Source organism: Cygnus olor, chromosome 9 (genome assembly GCF_009769625.2).
Source record: "Cygnus olor isolate bCygOlo1 chromosome 9, bCygOlo1.pri.v2, whole genome shotgun sequence".
Taxonomy (NCBI): domain Eukaryota; kingdom Metazoa; phylum Chordata; class Aves; order Anseriformes; family Anatidae; genus Cygnus; species Cygnus olor.
The window spans coordinates 24625635-24645009 of NC_049177.1; the positions used below are offsets into that span (position 1 = coordinate 24625635).

At 53.7% G+C, this 19375-nt stretch overlaps 1 protein-coding gene across 1 annotated transcript in view; it reads right to left on the bottom strand.

Annotated features, from left to right (window-relative positions):
• Nucleotides 1-6058: 6058 nt before the first annotated feature.
• Nucleotides 6059-19375, bottom strand: part of LOC121074501 (IQCJ-SCHIP1 readthrough transcript protein) — a 139369-nt gene continuing 126052 nt past the window's right edge. The window contains 6 exon segments of the mRNA XM_040566633.1: nt 6059-6694; nt 7291-7384; nt 8380-8503; nt 8624-8821; nt 9500-9617; nt 12632-12750. Coding sequence (XP_040422567.1) covers nt 6643-6694; nt 7291-7384; nt 8380-8503; nt 8624-8821; nt 9500-9617; nt 12632-12750 — 705 coding nt within the window. The 3' untranslated portion in view covers nt 6059-6642.

Consider the following 19375-nt stretch of genomic DNA (forward strand, 5'->3'; position numbering starts at 1 on the left):
TTGGCTAGGTGATGCACAGGTGCGGCACTTCTTGCATTTCCCGAAAGCAACAGGATTGCTTAAATCATGTTAGTGATGAATTCAGGCCTTTGCCCTCGTCCTGAAGGAGCAGAATATGGAAGGTATCTGTGGTTTGGATGCTGGGCTGGACGGGGTGTTTCAGTGCATGCGGATCCTTACCGAAATGCTCTGCCAGTCTTGTGCTGGGGGTGCCCAGGACCTCACCGTGTGCTTTGGCACCAAGGCAACTATCGGAAGAAAGCAATGTCTGTCTGTAGGAGAAACCCTACACTTCTGGCACCACAAGGCAGCAGAGCGCTTTGCATTTTACTCTTATTTATATTCCAGCTTAAAAATAAGTTCAGATAAACAACTTAGACACTTGCAAACCATAGAACAAGCTTTGTCTGCCAGTTGTGTGCTGGGGGAACGGACAGCAATGGCTGAAAAAAGGGGAAAAGGATTCACAGAACAGAGATTTAACAGACATGATTTTGAAATTATTTTTAATGTAGGCACACCAAGTTTTGTTTCACTTCTTTAAGGTAATCAAAGCAACATGAATGTCCGGGTTTGCTTTGTTTAACCTCTTTGCAGCTGCACTTAAACCAGAACTCACTCCATGTCGTCACCACGGCTCTGCCACGGAGCATCTGGGTGCAGCTGGAGCCCGGCCGCGCTGCAGAGCTCCCGGCAGCTTTGGCTGCGGCCGGCGGCTGTTTCGGGGGAAGCGGCAGTGGGAGGCGGTGGCAGGGAGGTGACGGCTGGCACCGGGACGCTGGTGGCCGGGAGCCCTTTGCCGCTTGCTGCGTGGCCACGGTCCTGAAACCAGGAGCCCTTGGAGAGCTGTATGTGTGTGGTGGGAGGTTTTTTTTTCCTTTCTTGCTGCTTTTTTGAGCCTTCCTGAGCAGAGCAGGCTGGAAAAGGAAGCCGCTGCCGGTAAGGAGGCTCGGTGAGCGCGGTCGGCGTGGGGCAGGTCTGTGACCCTCGCGGGTCCTGTGTGTCACCTCTGGGGTGGTGCAAGGGGGAGCTGCCTGGCTGGGGACAGTGGTAAATGGTGGCACAGTCCAGGTAAATGGTGTGGCAGGAGAAAATGATGGACAGGATGGGAGGTCCTGGGGGGGGGTCTCGGGGCACAAAACCAGTGACCACAAGGAGCAAAATCAACCCTAGGGAATAAGAAGCCCTCAGTTTGCAATGCGGAGGGGGCTGGTGGCACTTCCAGGCGACGTCTCTACCTTTGTGAAGGCACCAAGAGCATAGAGGCTTTGTTTTTGCTTACACTTACATCTAGCTGCTAGACCTGCTTTGCAAAGAGCCAGGTCATTCTGGTGTGGGATGGGACGAGGGCAGGCTGCCAGGGTGATGCCAAGCTCAAACATAGCTGTGTGTACCTGCAGGCAGCAGACAACCCGCCCTCACGGCTGCTAGCCCAAAATGAGAAGGGAGCTGGGAGTTTTCCCTGCATGGTCTCTGTGACATTCGCACCTCCAGGAGCTGACACCTGGGAAAATTCCTACACCCACACCTCCACATCTGCAGGCGGTTTCACAGCCGGGCCGCCGGAGAAGTGCTGAGCAGGCTGACTGGAAACGCCTGCTGCTGTGGGCCGCCGGCCCAGCCGATCCAAGCGAAACTCTGCAATTCCCTTTTTCATAAAATGCTACGTATTTCACTTTTCTTTTGAAAGCATGTTTCTTCCCCAGAATTGCTGCCATTAGGAAGCCAATGGTTAGGTGGGTACGGCGGTGACTGGCGCGGTGGCCAGCCTCTGCTGCCCGTGGCTCCAGCCAGTGACCGCAGGCCCTGGAGGCTGAGGGGAGCTCGGTGCTGTTGGCAAAGACACCAGGGTCCAGGTTTGCCACCAGATGCTGAGCTTTGGGACCAAGAAGAGGTGCTGACAGACTGGTGGCAGCCTGAGCAGGCCCGTAGAAGACGAAGAGCCCATTGTACCGAGCCGCAGGGCCTGCAGCTGGTGTTCCCCGCTGCCTTTGTGCTGCTCGGTGTTAGCCACAAGGAGCCGGCCCCGCATCCCGCACCGGCATCAGGCGAAGGCTGCAGGGTCCCGCACGCATGGGTTTCGCTTTGTTTTACAATAAGAAGGAAGAGAAACTTCCCAGCGCTGGGCGTGGGCTCCTGCAGGGAAGCGAGCTCGGACCGTAAGCGCTCCCTGACGGCTTTTCCTTGGGGGTGCCCTCCGCAAGCCCTGCCGTGGGGCTGCTCCTCCTCTTGGGCCACACAGCGATAGTTCCACACCCATCGCTCCTCTCCCATCGAACACGAAAACAACAGCAGCAAAAGACCTCACACACATGTTCTGCTGTGGTTCTCCATGCTCCCCTCACTCCCTGCACATCACCTCAGTGCCCAGGGAGATGATGTGCAGAAAGGGCCGGGCCTCCCTGGCCTGCGTGCACATCATGGTGATGCTTGTGGCTGAAAAAAAAAAGGAAAAAAAAAAAAGGGGAACCTAAATGGCAATATTTGCTTGACAGGAAGCAGCTGGCTTATGAAGCACATCTCTATTCCAAAGGACTGCTTTAATTTTGGAGGGAAGTTATCCCTGCAGCTGTCTCAAATATAAAACAATATATATTTTATTTTACTGAGTGCACCATTTCATGCTTTTCAAGCACAAATGAGTTTGGGACCAAGAGACAGAATTAAAACACAAAGAAAATGAAATGTTCTGTTGTGAGACCAGGTGGAGGCAAGCAAGGAATTTTGTCAGGGAGTTTAGTGATAGGACAGGGGTACTGGCTTTAAACTGAAAGAGGGAGGGATTAGATTGGATGTAAGGAAGAAATTCTTCACTCCAGGGCTGGTGAGGAATTGGCACAGGTTGCCCAGAGAAGCTGTGGCTGCCCCTTCCCTAGAAGTGCTTAAGGCCAAGTTGGATGGGGCTTTGAGCAACCTGGGCTGGTGGGAGGTGTCCCTGTCCTTGGCAGAGGGGTGGAATTAGGTGGGCTTTAAGGTCCCTTCCAGCCCAAACCATTCTATGATTATATGAAAAGTCAGCAGATTTTCTACTAGCATGCAAAAAAAAAACAAACAAACAAACCAAAAAAAAAAAAAACACAAATATATATACAAATATAAAGGCAATATATATTTCAATAGCTAAAAACAAGTTCTGGAATTGCCTCCAGTTGTTTCCCGCTCTGTGGTGTCACTGCCCCTGCAGCAACAGGGCCCACCGGGGCCACACAAGTCCCGCAGCAGTGAAGGGCTCGTAGGGTGCTGTGTCCTAAGGCAATGGAGGGCAGCTGTGCAGTGTGTGCTTGCTTTTATCCACATGGAATTAAACCACTTGCAGTAAATAAATTACAGCCTATCACCAAACCCCTTTTCCTTCAACAGCCACCGCCAGGGACGTTTTCTTCTGCTCATTCAAGATGAGGTGGGATGGGGCAATGGTGCAAAGGGCAGGTGCTGGCCACATCTGAGCGGAGGGTTGCATTTATCTGCACAGGATGTGGCCCAAGCAGCTCCTGTACATAACTTGCTGGGTGTTGCTTGTGCCATCTGGGGGCTCTTGCCTGAAAAATCAAGATTTCCCGATGATGTCCCCGTGGGCAAGGGGGACAATGGGGTTGTTCTGGGCACTCATGGGTGGGATGCTGAGTGCTTGTAGCCCGGGTGGGCACTGTTGCTGCTGTCGGAACAGAAACCACCTCCTACCACCCATGCTGATGTCACCCCCTCGAAAGAAACCGTCTGACCAAGGGCTCTTTCAATCGCTTTTGGGGAATTTGGCTCCATGGTCAGAGTACTGATAATGGGAGTCCTAAGTGGAACCGTGTAAATGCCCCATTCATAGAAGGAAAGCATCAAAAAAAGCTACGTCAGAAAAAAAAAAAGAAAACAAAATAATCCCCACATTTCTGGAGCGCATAAGCACCCCAAATTCCCCCAGTGCAGGAAGCAGCAGCTCCCCGTGGGCGTACGGGCATCACGGCAGCCAAGGCTCCGGCAATGGACAGCCCGGTACAGCCTCAGCATCAATGAGCTGCTAGGGACAGAAATAAACTTTCCGGGCTGAGAAACAGCCCAAGGGAGGCAGTGCAGGGGAACTGAAAACACGCAGGAGACTGAAAAATTGGGAAAGGAATGGATGACGGAGTACATGTTCTGGGGAAGTCTATTTTTAGGTTTACGTTAATTAATAGGTACCCTGACATGCAAATTTAGGCAAGGACTTCAGTTCCCCCCCCGGCTTCCCAAAGGCATGGGCAAATCATCCAATCTTTTTCATTACTTCAGTGTTGAATAAACAGCAGACTGGAGTCACCGAATCGGGCTGCACCACACGGTTTGTGCAGTTTGGCTCCAGCAGCATTTGCCTGGCCACGCTCCGGCTTGGTGCCGCTGGTGCAGGGGTGGCCCCGGTCACACACAGGAGCCGGAGGCAAATCCTGAGGCTGGGGCAGCAGCTCAGAAACCACACAACACATTTTTCTTTCAAAAACGTAATTTAATCCATTAATTCCACAGCATTGCCATCATACACACCAGCACGATACCGTAGTACACTGGACAGAGATCCAAGAAGATGCAGTTACCCAGCAATACTCTTTTTTTCTTTTTTTAAAATCTTTTTCTTTGTTAAAAACCAAACCCTTAAAGATGGAAAAACCGCTGACCGTCCTCGACAGCAGGTTAGCGGAACGCGCGCGGTTCACTTCTCTCCAGCAAGTTAAAGGCACTTATCGGGTGAGCACAACCCCGGGCTGACCAGGCTTCCTGACCCAAGTGCCCGAAAATCTGAAGCACGAGCCGGGGGTGCCGGGGACGATGGCGGGGAGGGCGCGGGGGCGGTGGGGACCCTGCACCGTCCCCGCTCGCTGCACCCCACTGGCACGCCTCCGGGCTTTTCGGTTTTAAAGCTGAGCCCGAGCTTTTCTGCGCCCCGCGGGGGGGGGGGATTTTGGCCTCAGAGGTGAAAACACGGACGTTTTACAGAGCAGAAATACAAAACCAGCAGCCAGCTATCGCCACATGCAGGTAACAGCAGCAAGACAACCAGGAGATGCAGGGAAGCAAACACCCCCCAAACATAGGCATCTTTTTTTTTTCTGCATAGATTCTAAAAATGCAAGTGAAATGAGCAGATTTTACGCTGCCAGCCTGCAGGCGAGCATCTTGCCGTCAGAGCGGGCTCGGAAAGCACCTCAGCAAGGCAAGGCAGCCCCAAAGGGTCCCGGACCCCAGCCCTGCAGGTCTGGCACTCACACAACCTGGCCTGCGCCGCTTCTGAGAAAGAAGGGGAAAAATAAATAGCGATAAATCATTTCTGTAAAACACATTTATGGCAGGGGATGGAATTCTAATGCAGCTCATGCTTTGCTGCAAACACCCTGAACGAGTCATCAGCCCAACACTTGGTTAAGAGGAATTTGTCACTGAGGAAAACAATCGAAGTGCAGGCAGCGGAGCTTTCTGCTCCCGGCCACGGCCAGCCCTGGGGTGGGCGCTGGGGCCCTGCTCCGGCGCTGGGACAGAGAAATTAAGGCTGGAGACAGAGCTCCCAGCTCGCCCAGTGCCCGTCCTCCTAAAAACACGGGGGGCAGCAGAGGGGGGCACAACGGACACCACGGTGACGGGGACGGACAGCAGACGTGAGGCCAGCCCAAAGGCAGAGGTGAGCAATAACCATATATAATACATTTAATATGCCGCTTAGATTTTTAACATAGATTTTTTTCTTTTATTATTATTATTATTTCTGACACTGGTGAGTCATTTAAATATTTAGCCCAGACAATAAAATATAAAAACATCTACTGTATGTGCCTGCTGATTCTAACAATAGTCACACTATTAGGGCCTGGTGAATGTTATTATAGAAGAATATCTTAAGTCCATGTCATACATACATTATGAACTTACAAATAAATAACTCTACAAAAATCCTGTCTTCTCTCCATAGTTTTATGTGATCGGCAAAAAAGGCTCTTTCTGGTGATGGCAAATTAGGAATTGCACATTTAGTTAGACGAGTACATTACTGGTGCATCACCAAGTCAACCACTAGTCAACAAAAAGACATATCATATGAAACAATTTTTTAAATTTTTATTTTACATCTTTATACATAAAACTTCCAAGGTAACTCTTTGAATCCAACTGAATGTTAATAGCACATCTAAAAATGAATGTCAGGTAGTCAACATTCACAAAATGTTGAAAACTGATTAAAATGTACATATTACTGAAAGCTACAACTTCACTACGAGGCAGGCATGTATTTTTTGACTTGTATAGCACCGTCAAGTACAGTCTCTTTATTTAAAACTACAGTGAAGGATAAAAAAGTAGTCAATGGTAAAATATTGTTCAACTTAAAATCTCTAAGCAAACAAAAATAAAGTTAAACTACCCTCTCTTCTCATCCATGATTTATAATGTTATAAGTACTGTACATTTTCTGTAATAATATTATTAAAATGCCTGATATTTAGTGGCACGAGTAAAAAAATTAAAATAAATTAAGAAGCAGAGGCCAATCACCGGACATAAAGCTTCGGACACGACCAATGACTAACACTGATTTTCTGGTGCGCCACCGTGGACATCAGCATTTGTACAGACACAGAAGCGAAGGACAGGCGAGCTCCATCTCTGCTCTGACGGCGTCTCGGCTTACTTTGCCGGCATTTTCTCTGCCATGTGCTTCTGCTGGCTCTCGGCATGTCTGGGAGGAGGGAAAGAAGCAGCCCTGCTACTGGTACTCAGTGGGAGGGAGGCAAACCCACACCGATGGAGGCACGGCCACAGCCGCGCCGCTCTGGCAGCGCTTCCCGAGGAAATGCAGCCCCGAGCGAGGCCACGGGAGGGCTGGCCCGGCTGCTCCAGGTCAGGAAGGAAACACTTCCCCGGCCAGGAAACACCTTCCCCGCGGGGTCTGCTTCAGCCTCGGGCACTTCCTCCCCTTCCGCAGGGAACTGAGGCGTCCCCAGCCGCAAACAATGCCAGGATGCGGCACCGCCACCACGGCGCTGACCGGGCTGCCAAATAACTCTGCTTACTGAACCCCTGCTCACAGCACTTTGCAAGCAAAGTGTTTTCCAAAGCACAGGAGACACCTATGCAGGATCAAGCCTGCTGTTCTGGCGCTTGTCTCCCTGCAGCTCCTGCTCGTGTGGGATTTTGTCCCACAAACCCTGAGTGCTTTGTCACCGCCAACCCAAAACCTCTAGGACTGAAACTCTGCTAAAAGAAGCTCCGTCCATGTTGCCACCAGGGAGCCAGGTCCCGAGTGAAGGGAAACACATGCAGGCCCCCCCTCACCTGGTCAGGTCCTCGATGTCGACCAGCATCGCGTCCTGCTCCGTGTGCAGCTCGTCCCGGATGAGCAGCAGCTGCACCAGCTCCTCGTTCAAGCCTGGGGCCGGAGAGAAAGGTGGGGAGTTGGAGCTGTACCCGGGGGCAAGCTTGTAATATTGTAATTGAATAAATTTCTTGGTGCTTCTGGGGCTCGAGCCCCAGTGCTACAGCTTTTGTGTATTCATGGAGAAGAGTTCTGAGCAATAAAAACTGCAGCAAGCATCCAGCCTGGGGGTATTTAGGCACCACTTGCACCCCGGGCAGCATCCCTGCCTGTCGTGTGAACATGGGAAGAGGAGCGGCCGCTGCTGCCCGCCTGCAGGCAGAAACCAGGGGCAGTCACCGAGCAGCTCAACATCCCCAGCACAGGGCTGCGGGGCTGCCAGGAGGGATGCTAATTAATGAACGGGAGCAATTACAGAGCAGCAAGGGAGCCCAATAAACATTTTTTTCATTTTTTTGACCTACAGCCACCAGAGAAGTTTCCTCCAAGATTAATTAATTGTTGGCACTGGAAGGTGGAGATGCCTGGGGGAAAAACCCTGGATCCTTTGGAGAGAGCAAAGACAGACAAGGAGGCAAATGCAAGGCCCCATGAAACATGTTAACTCGCTGCAAGCTGCCTGAGCAGCACGTTCACCAGAGTCTACGTGCCCAGGCTGCCTACTGGACTGGAGTTTCTCCACTTGTGGATGTTCCTGATGCCACAGCACAGCACCATAGGAAAACGCAGCCATAAAGCTGCATAAGGCCATAGAACTGGCAGCAGCTTCCAGATGTCCCGAGACTATTTTTACCTGACAAGGTTTTGAGTTACAAACAATGCATCAGGTGCTGGAGCAATGCTGCCACCACCATCCCTATGTTACAGAGCACTCCGAGTGCTTTGCGGAAAAAAACAGAAGGGAAAAAGGAGCCAAATCTGGCAAAAAATCCACCTCCAGCTTCTGCAGTGCAGCTCGTATTTGTGTTATTGTACATTTACCAACATTTTTACGTACACCCAGAAGTAGACGGGACACGCCAAAGAAGAATTAAACAAATACCACTTACTTTCTATCTGCGAGTGGAGATCATTGACTATCACTTGTAGCTGCCCGATAGTCATGTCTCTCAAATCAGTGGGTTTTAAGCTTCTCTTCATCAGGCATTCGCTTATATGAGGCATATGTGGCAGCTGGAAATAAAGTTTCAACTCTTTAATTATTTCCCTGAATTATTTGTAATTGTTTTTATTTGTAATTATTTACGATAAAGCCAGAGGAGCAATGGGCAGCGGTCCCAGCCCCGCACTTACAAGATCGGCTACCGGAGATTTCTTCCTGTTCTGCTTTTCCACCTCCACCTGCATTTTGGCCATGGGCTTTGCCATAGCCAAGGCCATTTTGGCTTCGGCTTGGAGTTTCTTTTGCCTGGTGAGAAAATCCATATCATCGAGGGACTCGGACTCCTCCTCGGTCGTGTCTCTGTCGGAGTAGGAAGAGCTCTGCTTGCTCTAGGGAAGCAGACACGCAGCCGTTACAGCCCGGCACCGCCACCGCCGCCAGCGGGGACAGAGCAAAGCATTTGGCTTGCACCTTATCGCCTTTTGGTACACTCACAAATGGTATGATTTCTACAGACAAGGTGAAACATACATTTTTTTTAATTATTATTTTTTTAATTAAATCTGCAAGATTATTTTTAAAAACCAAACAGTGATTTTGCCTCCTTTGAGTACCAGCAGCAGCTTGAGCACATGAAATTCAAAGGAGAGCCAAGCAGATCAATAGGTGTTTAGAGGACGGGCTGGTTAAGCTGGAGGAAAGCCTAGCACATGTCTGGGGCCTCTGTGTTATATTCGCAGAGGAAAAGAAGAGAGGAAAGCTGGTGGGAGCTGATACGGCTTCGAATCCATTACTGCCCGGGCAATTATCAGACCCATGGAGAAAGGAGGGCAGAGAAGGGACACTGCCCATGGAGGCGGCTGGTGTCAGCAGCAAGTCTCTGCTATGCAAGGGCAATGTGCTATCTGCCTCTCGGCACCTTCCATTTCTTTTATTGACAACTGAAGATGCTGCTCTGGGGTTTAGCGCTGCTGTTTTAATAGGCTCAGCTCTCCACGGGTTTCCATTAGGGACGGCGTTAAGGTTTTTGTGCCCTACACCCCTGCGAGAGGCGCTCCCAGACCTACCATGGGCGATAAAGGCGTGTCCAGGCTGGTCTCTGTCTTGCTGTCATCGGCGTCGCTGTCCTTGTCGCTGCCGCTGTCGTTCACGAAGCAGATCTGCAGGTTCATCCCGCTTTGGAGCCTGCAGGGGAAGGAGAGGTGACAACACGGGGAGGGGGACAGGGACGGGGACAGGAATGGGGCTGGACACTGTGCTGGGATCCTGCGCTTCTCCCCACCGTGTCGACAAGGCCTGCAGGCGAGGTGCTGCAGCACCGAAAGCTGCAGGCCCGGCTTGCCTGATTTTGCATTGACCTAAGAAAAATATAACCACTTGCACATTTTTTCCCTACGAAGACGGTCCCAGAGCTATTATTTGATGTGGAAACATGCCCTTTCACCTCAACTCTCACGCGCTGAGAGGAACAACCTCGGTGCCAGGCTGCGGCCCGATGCAGCTGCCTCTCCCCCGTGGCCATGCCCCGCGGAGGACCAGCAGCACAGCGATGCCCTGCTCGGCCCCGAGCAGCCCCAAAGCCCCACCAGCAGCAGACCAGGGCGAAATGCTGGTGCTGATGGGGACAGGTCCCAGGCAGGCTGCCTCCTCTGAGCCAGGCCAGCGTTTCTAAGGGGCATCCCCAAGGGACTGAAAACGCCCGGCTCCACAACGATATAAAGCCTCTACCACCATCTATTGATGAACTTCAGAACTGCTGAGATACCGCAGAGCTTCGTCATCGCGGGTGGCCTTTAATACAAAATAACGTGGGATGACCGAAATGATTTATTTAGGAGGGTAATAATGCTGTTCGTGGCCAAGAGGCACTGCTGCATCGCACGGCTGCTTCTACAGCTGAAACCTTCCCGGCTTTCGCCCAAATAACCACAGTTAGCAATATGCTCCTAAGTGAGAGGGAGAAGGGAAGCAGCACAGCCCCAACCCCTGCTGCTGAGCAAGGCAAGGGCAGGAGGGAGGTGGGGAGACACCCCTGTCACCCAGCGCAGCCGCCCAAATCCCAGATGATTTCACTCCCACTACCATTCGCGTTTCGAGCTGTGATATTGCAATTATTTCCAGCTCATCGATGACCACATTCAGTAGCTTCAGGCCAAGCACTGACCCCTCCGGAGCCAGCACCGGCCCTGCTGAATGCAGGCAGTCTGCTCCCAGTTCAGCCATTCCCTCAGGTCGCCATCCCAGTCAGGCCCGTGCCGCCGACTGGCCGGGGCAGGTTTGGAGCAGCAGACGTGGTGCACCGAGGACCGGGTGAAACCACTCCATCTGGTGCCTCTGGTCAGATAAACATCTCGTAGCACACCAGGAAACGACTCCTTTTACAAAACCGTATTTGTGAAGCCCCACACTGGCGTTCATGGGGCCCAGCAGCCGATGACTGCAATTATCAGCCTTCCCGCTGCGTGTCCCAGGCACCTGACGTCAGGGCCGAGCCCATTTGCCTCCTACAGATCCCGCTCGGTCTTTGCTCTTATTCCAAATTCATATTAAAAAATATCCCTAGGAAGCAGAAGTTTCTGGGGTCAGCACTACCAGGCCCCACCATCACGTGCCTAAGATGGGGCAGGCCCACGCACAAGCTCTGCAACAAGGGGGATTATATCGGTACTTACAGGCAGCAAACTCTAATTTTACATTTGGTTTAGTGGTATTTTTTATTCGTTATCACTATATGATAGCATTAACAATTACGCACAAGCTTTTAAGCCAGGCTAAATAAATGTGGGTACCCAGGACGGGGAGCAGGATGCTGCCTTCGGCTTGGCTTAAAACTGCTTCACGCTGAAAGGGAAGAGCAAGTGCAAAATGGGGCCTGCGGGATGCCCGCGTGTCAAGAGCGTGACCTAAATGCCCAAACCACACGTCTCCTAGCAGAGAGGCAGACGAGGCACCTCTGGGAGCACGGGAGCGGTAGAAACAGGATGCTGGCCATGTTGTAAAAAGCCTGGATTAAAGCGGTGAGCAGCTGGGAGGCAGCGACCGGCCTGGAAGAGGATGCTACAGTGCGTGGCTGTGCCCTGTGCTTGCCTCATGGTACTGGGACAAGGACTGGGAGCACCATGTGGAGGTACAGGGACTGCCACCCCCCTCACATCCAGCCTGCGTCCATGTGGCACCTGAAACGTGGCCCACGGGAAGCCGAGCGGTGCCAGCCCCTTCTCCGGGAGCAGGTCAGCCTCTGCTGGTTCTGGAAGCCTGTAGGTGTCCTGACACGTGCAGCGTGTACCAGCTCTTCGCCTGGACTATAAATACTAACAAAATGCCAAAGCATTCAGGTACACCTGGTATTTTCTCATGGCACAGCTGCCAAACCCTGCTACGCAGTGTTAATTAGACCTGCACCATAATTACGAGGTAGTGGTTACTGGTTTAGCTGTAACTACAAAGCGCACAACAGCTTTCCCTTTCAGATGCCTTGCAGCCCAGTCTGATTTTGCAATTGCACACCTCTCTGCTGTACTAGCAGCATTCCTCCTGCTTTTATGCCTCTCCCAGCTTTTTTCCTGGCCGTGCCAAGGCATGGGGCCCAAGCGTGGGAGGCTTTCCAAGTGCTGTGGGCACCCCCCCGGCAGCCGAACACGTCCAGGCCCTCCCCGGCACACCTGGGGCCTGTCCCCATCACGCCACGTCTCACAAGCCCCCAAGGCCGCTGCCCGGGCCAGGACCACGCTGCCGCTCTGCTCCCCGCACGCTCGTTTCCCCAAATTTCTTGTCTGGAAAGCCGGAGACCTTGCTGTCTCCCATGGGCAACACTGACGACACACGCTGCAGGTATTTCAGGAGGCAGCTGAAGGTAAATTCAGCAAAGGAGAAGCCTCGCTGTGCTCCACCGATATGCTACCACCAGGGTAATTATCAGAGAGAGATCCGCTTCCAGCAGGCCACCACCTCCCGAACCGCCAAAAGAAGACGTGCTTTCACAACCGAGTGTGGTTTTTTTTTTAATGAGCTTTCACCAGGCTAACCCAGGAATAACTCTCAAGCCCCTCCTGCTTCGGGCACGCGCATCTTCCACTACAACATTCAAATTCTGAGGATTTTGCAGCTCAACTCAGAGACTCCCGTGGCAAACCCCGCTACCCAGCCCTTCTCCCGGCCCCAGCCCCAGCTCCCCCCACCATCACCCGCGCCCCACGTACCGGGAGGAGAGGCTGGGCTTGCCGCTCTTGCTGCAGCTGGTGTACAGTCCCGGGCCATCGTCGAAGAAGCTGCCGAGCGCCAACTTCTGCCTGATGGACTCGCGCTCATTCTTCTGCGCCTGCGAGGGAAGGAGCGCGGGGCGGCGTGAGGCGGGCGGCGGGGTCACCGTGCCCAGCGGGACGCGGCCAGGCCCGTGCACAAGGGGGCTCAGCACCTGGGGAGCCTTCCTGATGCACGTCTGCACTTATATCTGCCGAGATCTGGGGGTACACACAGCCACCGAGGCCGTGCTGGCACCAGCAGTGCCTCCACTTCCCCCAGCGGCACCTTCCGAAATTGCACGGCCCTCTGGGCAACCGATGTGCAGGGGGGGTTTTAACCTTTGCCATCAAATTATCCATGGCTTTAAAAATGCATTCACACGTGCGTGTATCTGGGATAAAGTCAGGCTACAAAATGATTTACAACGAATCACCCATCGATGGCTACGGAGAGGGCTGCGTGAGTAATCGATGTGCAATAGATGAGAATCACAGATCCACACCCAAATTAACAGCACTACCACGCCGGTGGCTGTCGGCAACGGATTATGCGCCGATGCTGACAACGACTTCTTAAAAGAAGGCAAATAATTGGCAGAAGGAACATTTGGAAGCCCTGAAACATTTCATTTCAAGGTAACACAGAACAACTCCTCAGGGATACCCAACGGCAGAAAACGTACCAGGCAGGCACGGACCGCAATCCACGCTGCTAATATAGACGTGCCTCCCGTATTTTACCCAACTAAAACAAAGTATCTTTACCTGACAGAAGGAAGCGACATAGAATGAAATGCGAATTATTAACTAAAAATAGCTGATCATTTAATGTAACCCCACTACTGACCGCCTGTATTACAGCAGCACACTGCCCGCTACATTGCCAAGCCCTTACCAAAAGGCATGCTTCATTTGTAACCTAACTCCTCTTTCACCGCTACAAATAACTTAAAATATTAAAAGTAACCTCCCTGGCATCGAGGGGTACTGAATTTTCCAAGTTCAGCTCCTCTTCTTGGAAGTTGCACCTAGACCGCCTAGATATATATATATATTTTATGTTGTTTTTTAAGCTTTCGGTAGCCAACAATCCCGAACTGAGTTGCATTTTGAGGAAACACAGCCAGCCCTGCTGGCGGTAGCAGCACAGAGACAAAAGTCACAATCGATCAGAGACAACGCTTGAAGAACACGCAGCAAACACCCTCAGATGATTTTTTTTTTTTTTTCCCCCATGCAAACCACCGTTTAGTGAAGATGCTCCCGGCCTGGAAGCCTGCCAGCCCTCGGGGAACTCGGGAGAGGAGCCGCTATTTCGAGGAGCAACCAAGGAGAGGCGAAGCAACAAGACGTACCGCAGGGGAAAGAGATTTTTCAGTGGAGCAAGGGCAGGGCGGGGGCTGCCCACGCGTGTCCCTCGTGCTGCCCATCGCGGCCCCCGGCCACACGCGAGCAGGGCTGGAAGCAATACCGGGAAATGTACACCGTGCAGCCTCCCTGCTTCAAACAGAGGTTACTCACGACCCGGCTCTGAGCTCAGCTGCTTCCCAGTGCCAGATGCATCCCCGGGTACGTCCCCAAGGCACGTTAATATTTCATGAAAGCACGGATACTCCTCCTCCTCCCCCCTTCTGCCACTGAGGCGATCCTCGCCCTTACCCTCCCATCTGCCTCTTTTCCATGCCCAGACATTCTCGTCTCGCCCAGACACCGGGAGCCAGAGCCACCTCCACGGGCTGCTGGTGGACAGAGGACCCCACCCCACCCCACCCCACCCCACCCCATCCCATCCCATCCCATCCCACCCCACCCCACCCCATCCCACCCTCCACCCCTCAGCACGCACAGAAAATCGCCGTTTTGCATTAAAACCCACAGATCTACGGACCACTCTCACGCATGTTTCCCCCTTCAGACGGTGCTCTCTCTCCAGACCTTTTATAATTTTGCTCCGTGTCCCGAGGAGGCTGCAGCTGCTCCCCGTTTGACATCTGTACATTTAATCAATGTGCAATTTGTTTTCTCTTCCAGGCCATTATTGAGGATACTAAATAACAGTATTCCCAGTACCGAACTCAGCGTATCCCATTTTATAAAACAGACACGGGATAATGACCATAAAGAAATCGAGAGCCCTATTTGTTATTATAAAATAGGGAACAGTTACTAAGAAATATAATATGCCTGAGGGAACTGAACTTTATGCTTTAGATAAATTACCCACCAGCTGCATTATACATCCTGAGCTGAGCACTGAAAACTGGAAATCGAGAAGGAAAATTGCACGTGGTTTTTTTTTTTTTTTTTTGACTATCAAACATACTCACTTTGTATATAAAAAATAACGTATTGAATAAAATGTAAAGGTACTAGCAAGGAAAATATAAAACCGTGTTATTTAAATATGCATTTTGACACTGAAATGAAAAATACACGCGTTTCCAAAAGGGGGGTCTGCCGTGTCGCTGAAGGCTGCTCTGTTAGCCTGCGGTTTTTACAGGCCAAGGCGGAATTCCTGCTTCCCCACGCCGGTGGATGAGGTCCCCAAACCAGGTGGGAGCGTTTCCAAGAGAGGTGCGGCGCTGTGCAGCCCCCCCGAGATGAAGGCAATGAGATGAAGGAGAAGCTGAGGCTGCTCAGGAAGGCAGGAGCTCGGGCTCGGCAGCGCCAGACGCTGCTCCTCCAGCCCCGCACGCTGCAATTACTGCTGCTTGCACGTCTACTGCAATTTTCTCTCCGCTGTTTGCTGATGATGCAGAGCAATTTGTGCTCTTAATCACCGCTCCGCTCTGCTCCACGTGCGCCCGCCCCGACGCATCGCGGGGCCCCCATTCCTTGGCGAGAGCCATCCTCAGGACAGCCGGTGGGGAAAAAGATTTAAAAAAATATATCTTTTTTTTTTTTTTTTTTTTTTAAGTTGCTGGGTTGATAAACAGGAAAAATATCTGATAGGAAGCTGATGCGATAAAAAAATCTGGGAAGTTGTGAATTTATGAGGACTTTACACCTTCACGCTGTGTCGGAAAGCTGAGAGCTCCGCACCTCTGAGCTGGCACCTGGAGTGGTCCCGTGGGACGCGTGCCCTGAGGACACAAATCTGGACACAAGTCTCGGGGTGCCCTGCGGCCGGCAGCACCGTGGCACCCTCCTGATGCTGCCAGGGTCCCTCCCTGCCGTCCTGCGCGGGCCACTTCTCGGCCCTTTCAATTTTAATCGCTTTTATAACAACTGGTGGCCTCAACCTCCATCCTGCCTGGGACACGGGGAGATTTTCTGCTGCTTTCTGCCCGCGGCCGTGTGTCTGTCCCAGCACCCTGCTGCCTCCGGTGCTCGGGCCGGGCCTGAAGGCGGCGAGGGCTGCGTGGCAGGGGCCGAGTGCTGCCCCGTTCGTCAGCGTTAGACCGCTACGGCTGCCTGACCCGTTTTATCCCTTCCTGACCCATTTTTTAATATATTTCTCCTGCACATACAATTGGTGAGCACGGGAATTTCCAACACTCGGCTTACACAGACGTTCACGCCTATCTACCCGTAGGCACGGCATGTTGATTTAAATGTGGAGGCACCAAGAAAATCCCGTCTTTGGCCAAGCCACCGAATTTGTCCAACGTGTGCCTGCTTCCCACACAAGCCGTGTCCTTCGGGGCGCATCGAGGCGATCCTAACAGGATTTCTGTGTTTTCCGGGAAGACGAGAGAAGCCCACCCCGTATCCCCCAGGCTGTATTATTTATGTCCCTCGAGAAGCAGCAACGGGGCTGCTCTGTTCGTCCACCCCGCTTGGCTGGCTTACTTAGCACGCAGGCCACTGTATTAGCGGCCTTCCCCCATTGCAGACGTCACCCAAAATAGCAAGCAAGAGTGCACATGAAATATTTATCCGCGATTCAGGTGTAGCAGCACTTTGCCGGGCTCCACCATCGCGCTTCGGGACCATCCACCTTCAGCAGCGGCTGGCAGGGACGTTTCTGGGGCTGGGCTGATCGATACAAGCCAGGGACAAGCACGGGCACGGGTTGTTAGTACGCTGCCCAAAATGTTTAGAAGGAAAGAGCCACGCAGCAAATACCAAGCCGATGAACGCTGTAAATATTCAGGCAGGAGCAAACGCCTGCAAGGCAGTGCCACTCCTGTCCGACCGAGGGGTTAAAAGGGGTTTGTGAAGGTGGGGGACATCAGGGGACATCGGGGGACATTGCCCCACCAGCCCAGGGCTGCCTGGTCCCCACGGGAGCGCCAGGCACAGCCACGCCACGGACGCTATTTTTTGCCAGGGTCTGTCATTACCAGACATGGACAATTACTATATTTAAAGTCCCAGGCCCGTACACGGGGCCTTTTTTTATCTCAGTGAAGTACAAAGGCTATGATTGGATTTACCAACAGAAATTGTAATTATACAACACTTGTTTCGATGGATGGATTTGCTGTAAATACAAAATAAGGTCAAACCTTCACATTCTCTCAAGCCATGTGGCACGGTGCCTTAAAAATCACAGGTCTTGCGGTATGAGAAGGTGCTTGGAAAGCTCTTTTAGGGAAAAGCTGGGACGAGGACACGCAGAGGAGGGGGGAGTTTCGCCAAGCAGCACATCAAACCGGGGACAGGGCATCAGCGAGCACATGAAACCAGCATGCCACAGGCGGCCCAGCTCTGCGCTCCTTGCGCTACAAAGCTCCGTGCCTGCAGCCTCATGCCCCATAGCCCGGTGCCCAAGCCCCGTGCCCAAGCCCCATGCCTGTAGCTCCGTGCCCAAGCCCTGTGCCCACAGCTCCATATCCAAGCCCCAGGCTTGCAGCTCCATGCCCAAGCTCCGTGTCCACAGCTCCGTGCCCAAACCCCATGCCCACAGTCCCGTGCCCAAGCCCCGTGCCTGCAACTCCGTGCCCAAGCCCCATTCCCAAGCCCCGTGCCCAAACCCCATTCCCACAGCTCCGGCCCGAACCCCATTCCCAAGCCCCGTGCCCGAGCCCCGTGCCCGAGCCCCGCGCCCGAGCCCCGCGGCCCCGTGCCCAGCGAAGGGCGCTCGGCAGCACCCGGCCGCGCAGAGCGTGCAGACAAAAGGCTCCTTTCTGTCCCCTACCTTTTTATAATTCCCCTCCACGTCCCGCGCGGATGCCTGCCCGATGATGTCAGCCATTCCATCACCGGCCCCGCTCATGGCCCCGGCTGCCGGGCGCTCCCCGCCGCTCCCCGCCGTGCCGCGGGGACATGGCAGCGTGGCCCCGGGCGCCCCGCTCGCTGCCGCCCGCCGGCAACGGGGCCTCGCTCGCCGGGGCCTCGCCGCCTCCCTGCCCGCGGCTTGCCCTAATAAAGTCAAAGGCAGCGGCCGGGGCTGATTAGCGGGAGCCGGCGGAGGAAAGCCGAGGGCTCCCTCCAGCCACTGGCAGCGCCGGGTAAAAATAGCCCCAAGCCCTCGCCGGCTGCGCAAGGGCAGGAAGAATCCCGGTGTCTTATGTCAGAGCCAGGGCCCGGTGCTGCCAGGGGATGGGGTTTTTCTCCCCGGGTTCTCTCCGCGGGGATCGTCCCAACACGAGCTGGCAGCGGGGCGTGGGTCCCTCGCCGGTAGCAGGGAGCTCCCAGCAGGGCGTTCCCGGCCCAAAGCGGTTCTTTCAGGTGCAAAAAAAAAAAAAAAAAAGGTTTCTAGGAGGTAGCGAGCGGAGCCCCAGCAGCCTGGGCTCGCCACCCGCCCCGTGGGAGCTGGACGGAAGCGGTGCGTGCGAGCGCAGCTCCGGACACGCAGTTCTACAGGGGACCCTTCGGAGGATGGACCTCACGTCCTGTTTGCCCCGCGAGCCTCCGAACGTGGCGCTCCCGGCGCAGAGGTGCTGCTTTCTGGTGGGACCCAGCTGCGGGCCTGTCACAGCCAGCTGCAACAGCCCCACAGCCCAAATGGCGGAGCCAGGCCCTACGGACTTCATCCCACCCCAAACGCAAATCGTGCGGAGTTCACCGGCTCCGCTGACATACAAATTATGCCTTACTCTGCCCTGAAGCGTCAGGGAAAAAAAATAACACCACGCAGGATTGTTTAATCCAACTACTTTCCCAGGACGGTGCTTTGTCGCTCCTCGCCTCGCTTGGGAATTGCTGCTATCCGGGCATTTCACTATTTTTGGCCCCCCCACCGCTGACTCACCGTGTCATTTCCCGCTGCTCCTAAAATTAACTTCCTCTCCTGACAATGGGGACCCTGACGTCCGCTCTGATAACGTGCCTTGGTTTCTCCGAGCACCTTTGTTCGGAGTACAATGAGGCCTACGGCACCGGCACCGCGCCGGTAGGCCCCGGCCCTCATTTCTTCAAGAAAAGGGTTTTTTTTTTTTTTGGATTCTGCAGACACGATCGGCCTGGGAGCTCCCAGGGAGGGAAGGCAGCGCACCAGGGAGGGGAAGAAGGGCTTACGGCCGGGATCCCGCAGCCTGCGGTGCCGTTGGGGTGACAGAGCCGTGCAGCCCCGTGTTAGGGCCCTGCCAGCTGCCCGGCCCCCGGCAGCCCCCCGGGACCCTCCCCGAGCAGCCTGGTGCAGGAGGAACGTCCGAGAGCGTCCCGCAGATGGGGTCCCCAGATCCCCAGGGAAAAGCCCGGATCTGCCAGCATTTTGGCGCACGGCATCGGGAGGGAAACCAAACGTGGCCGGAGGTGGTGGTGGGAGCACCCCCGCGCCCCTGTTGAGGGGGGATTTGGGTGTCCTCCTCGGCG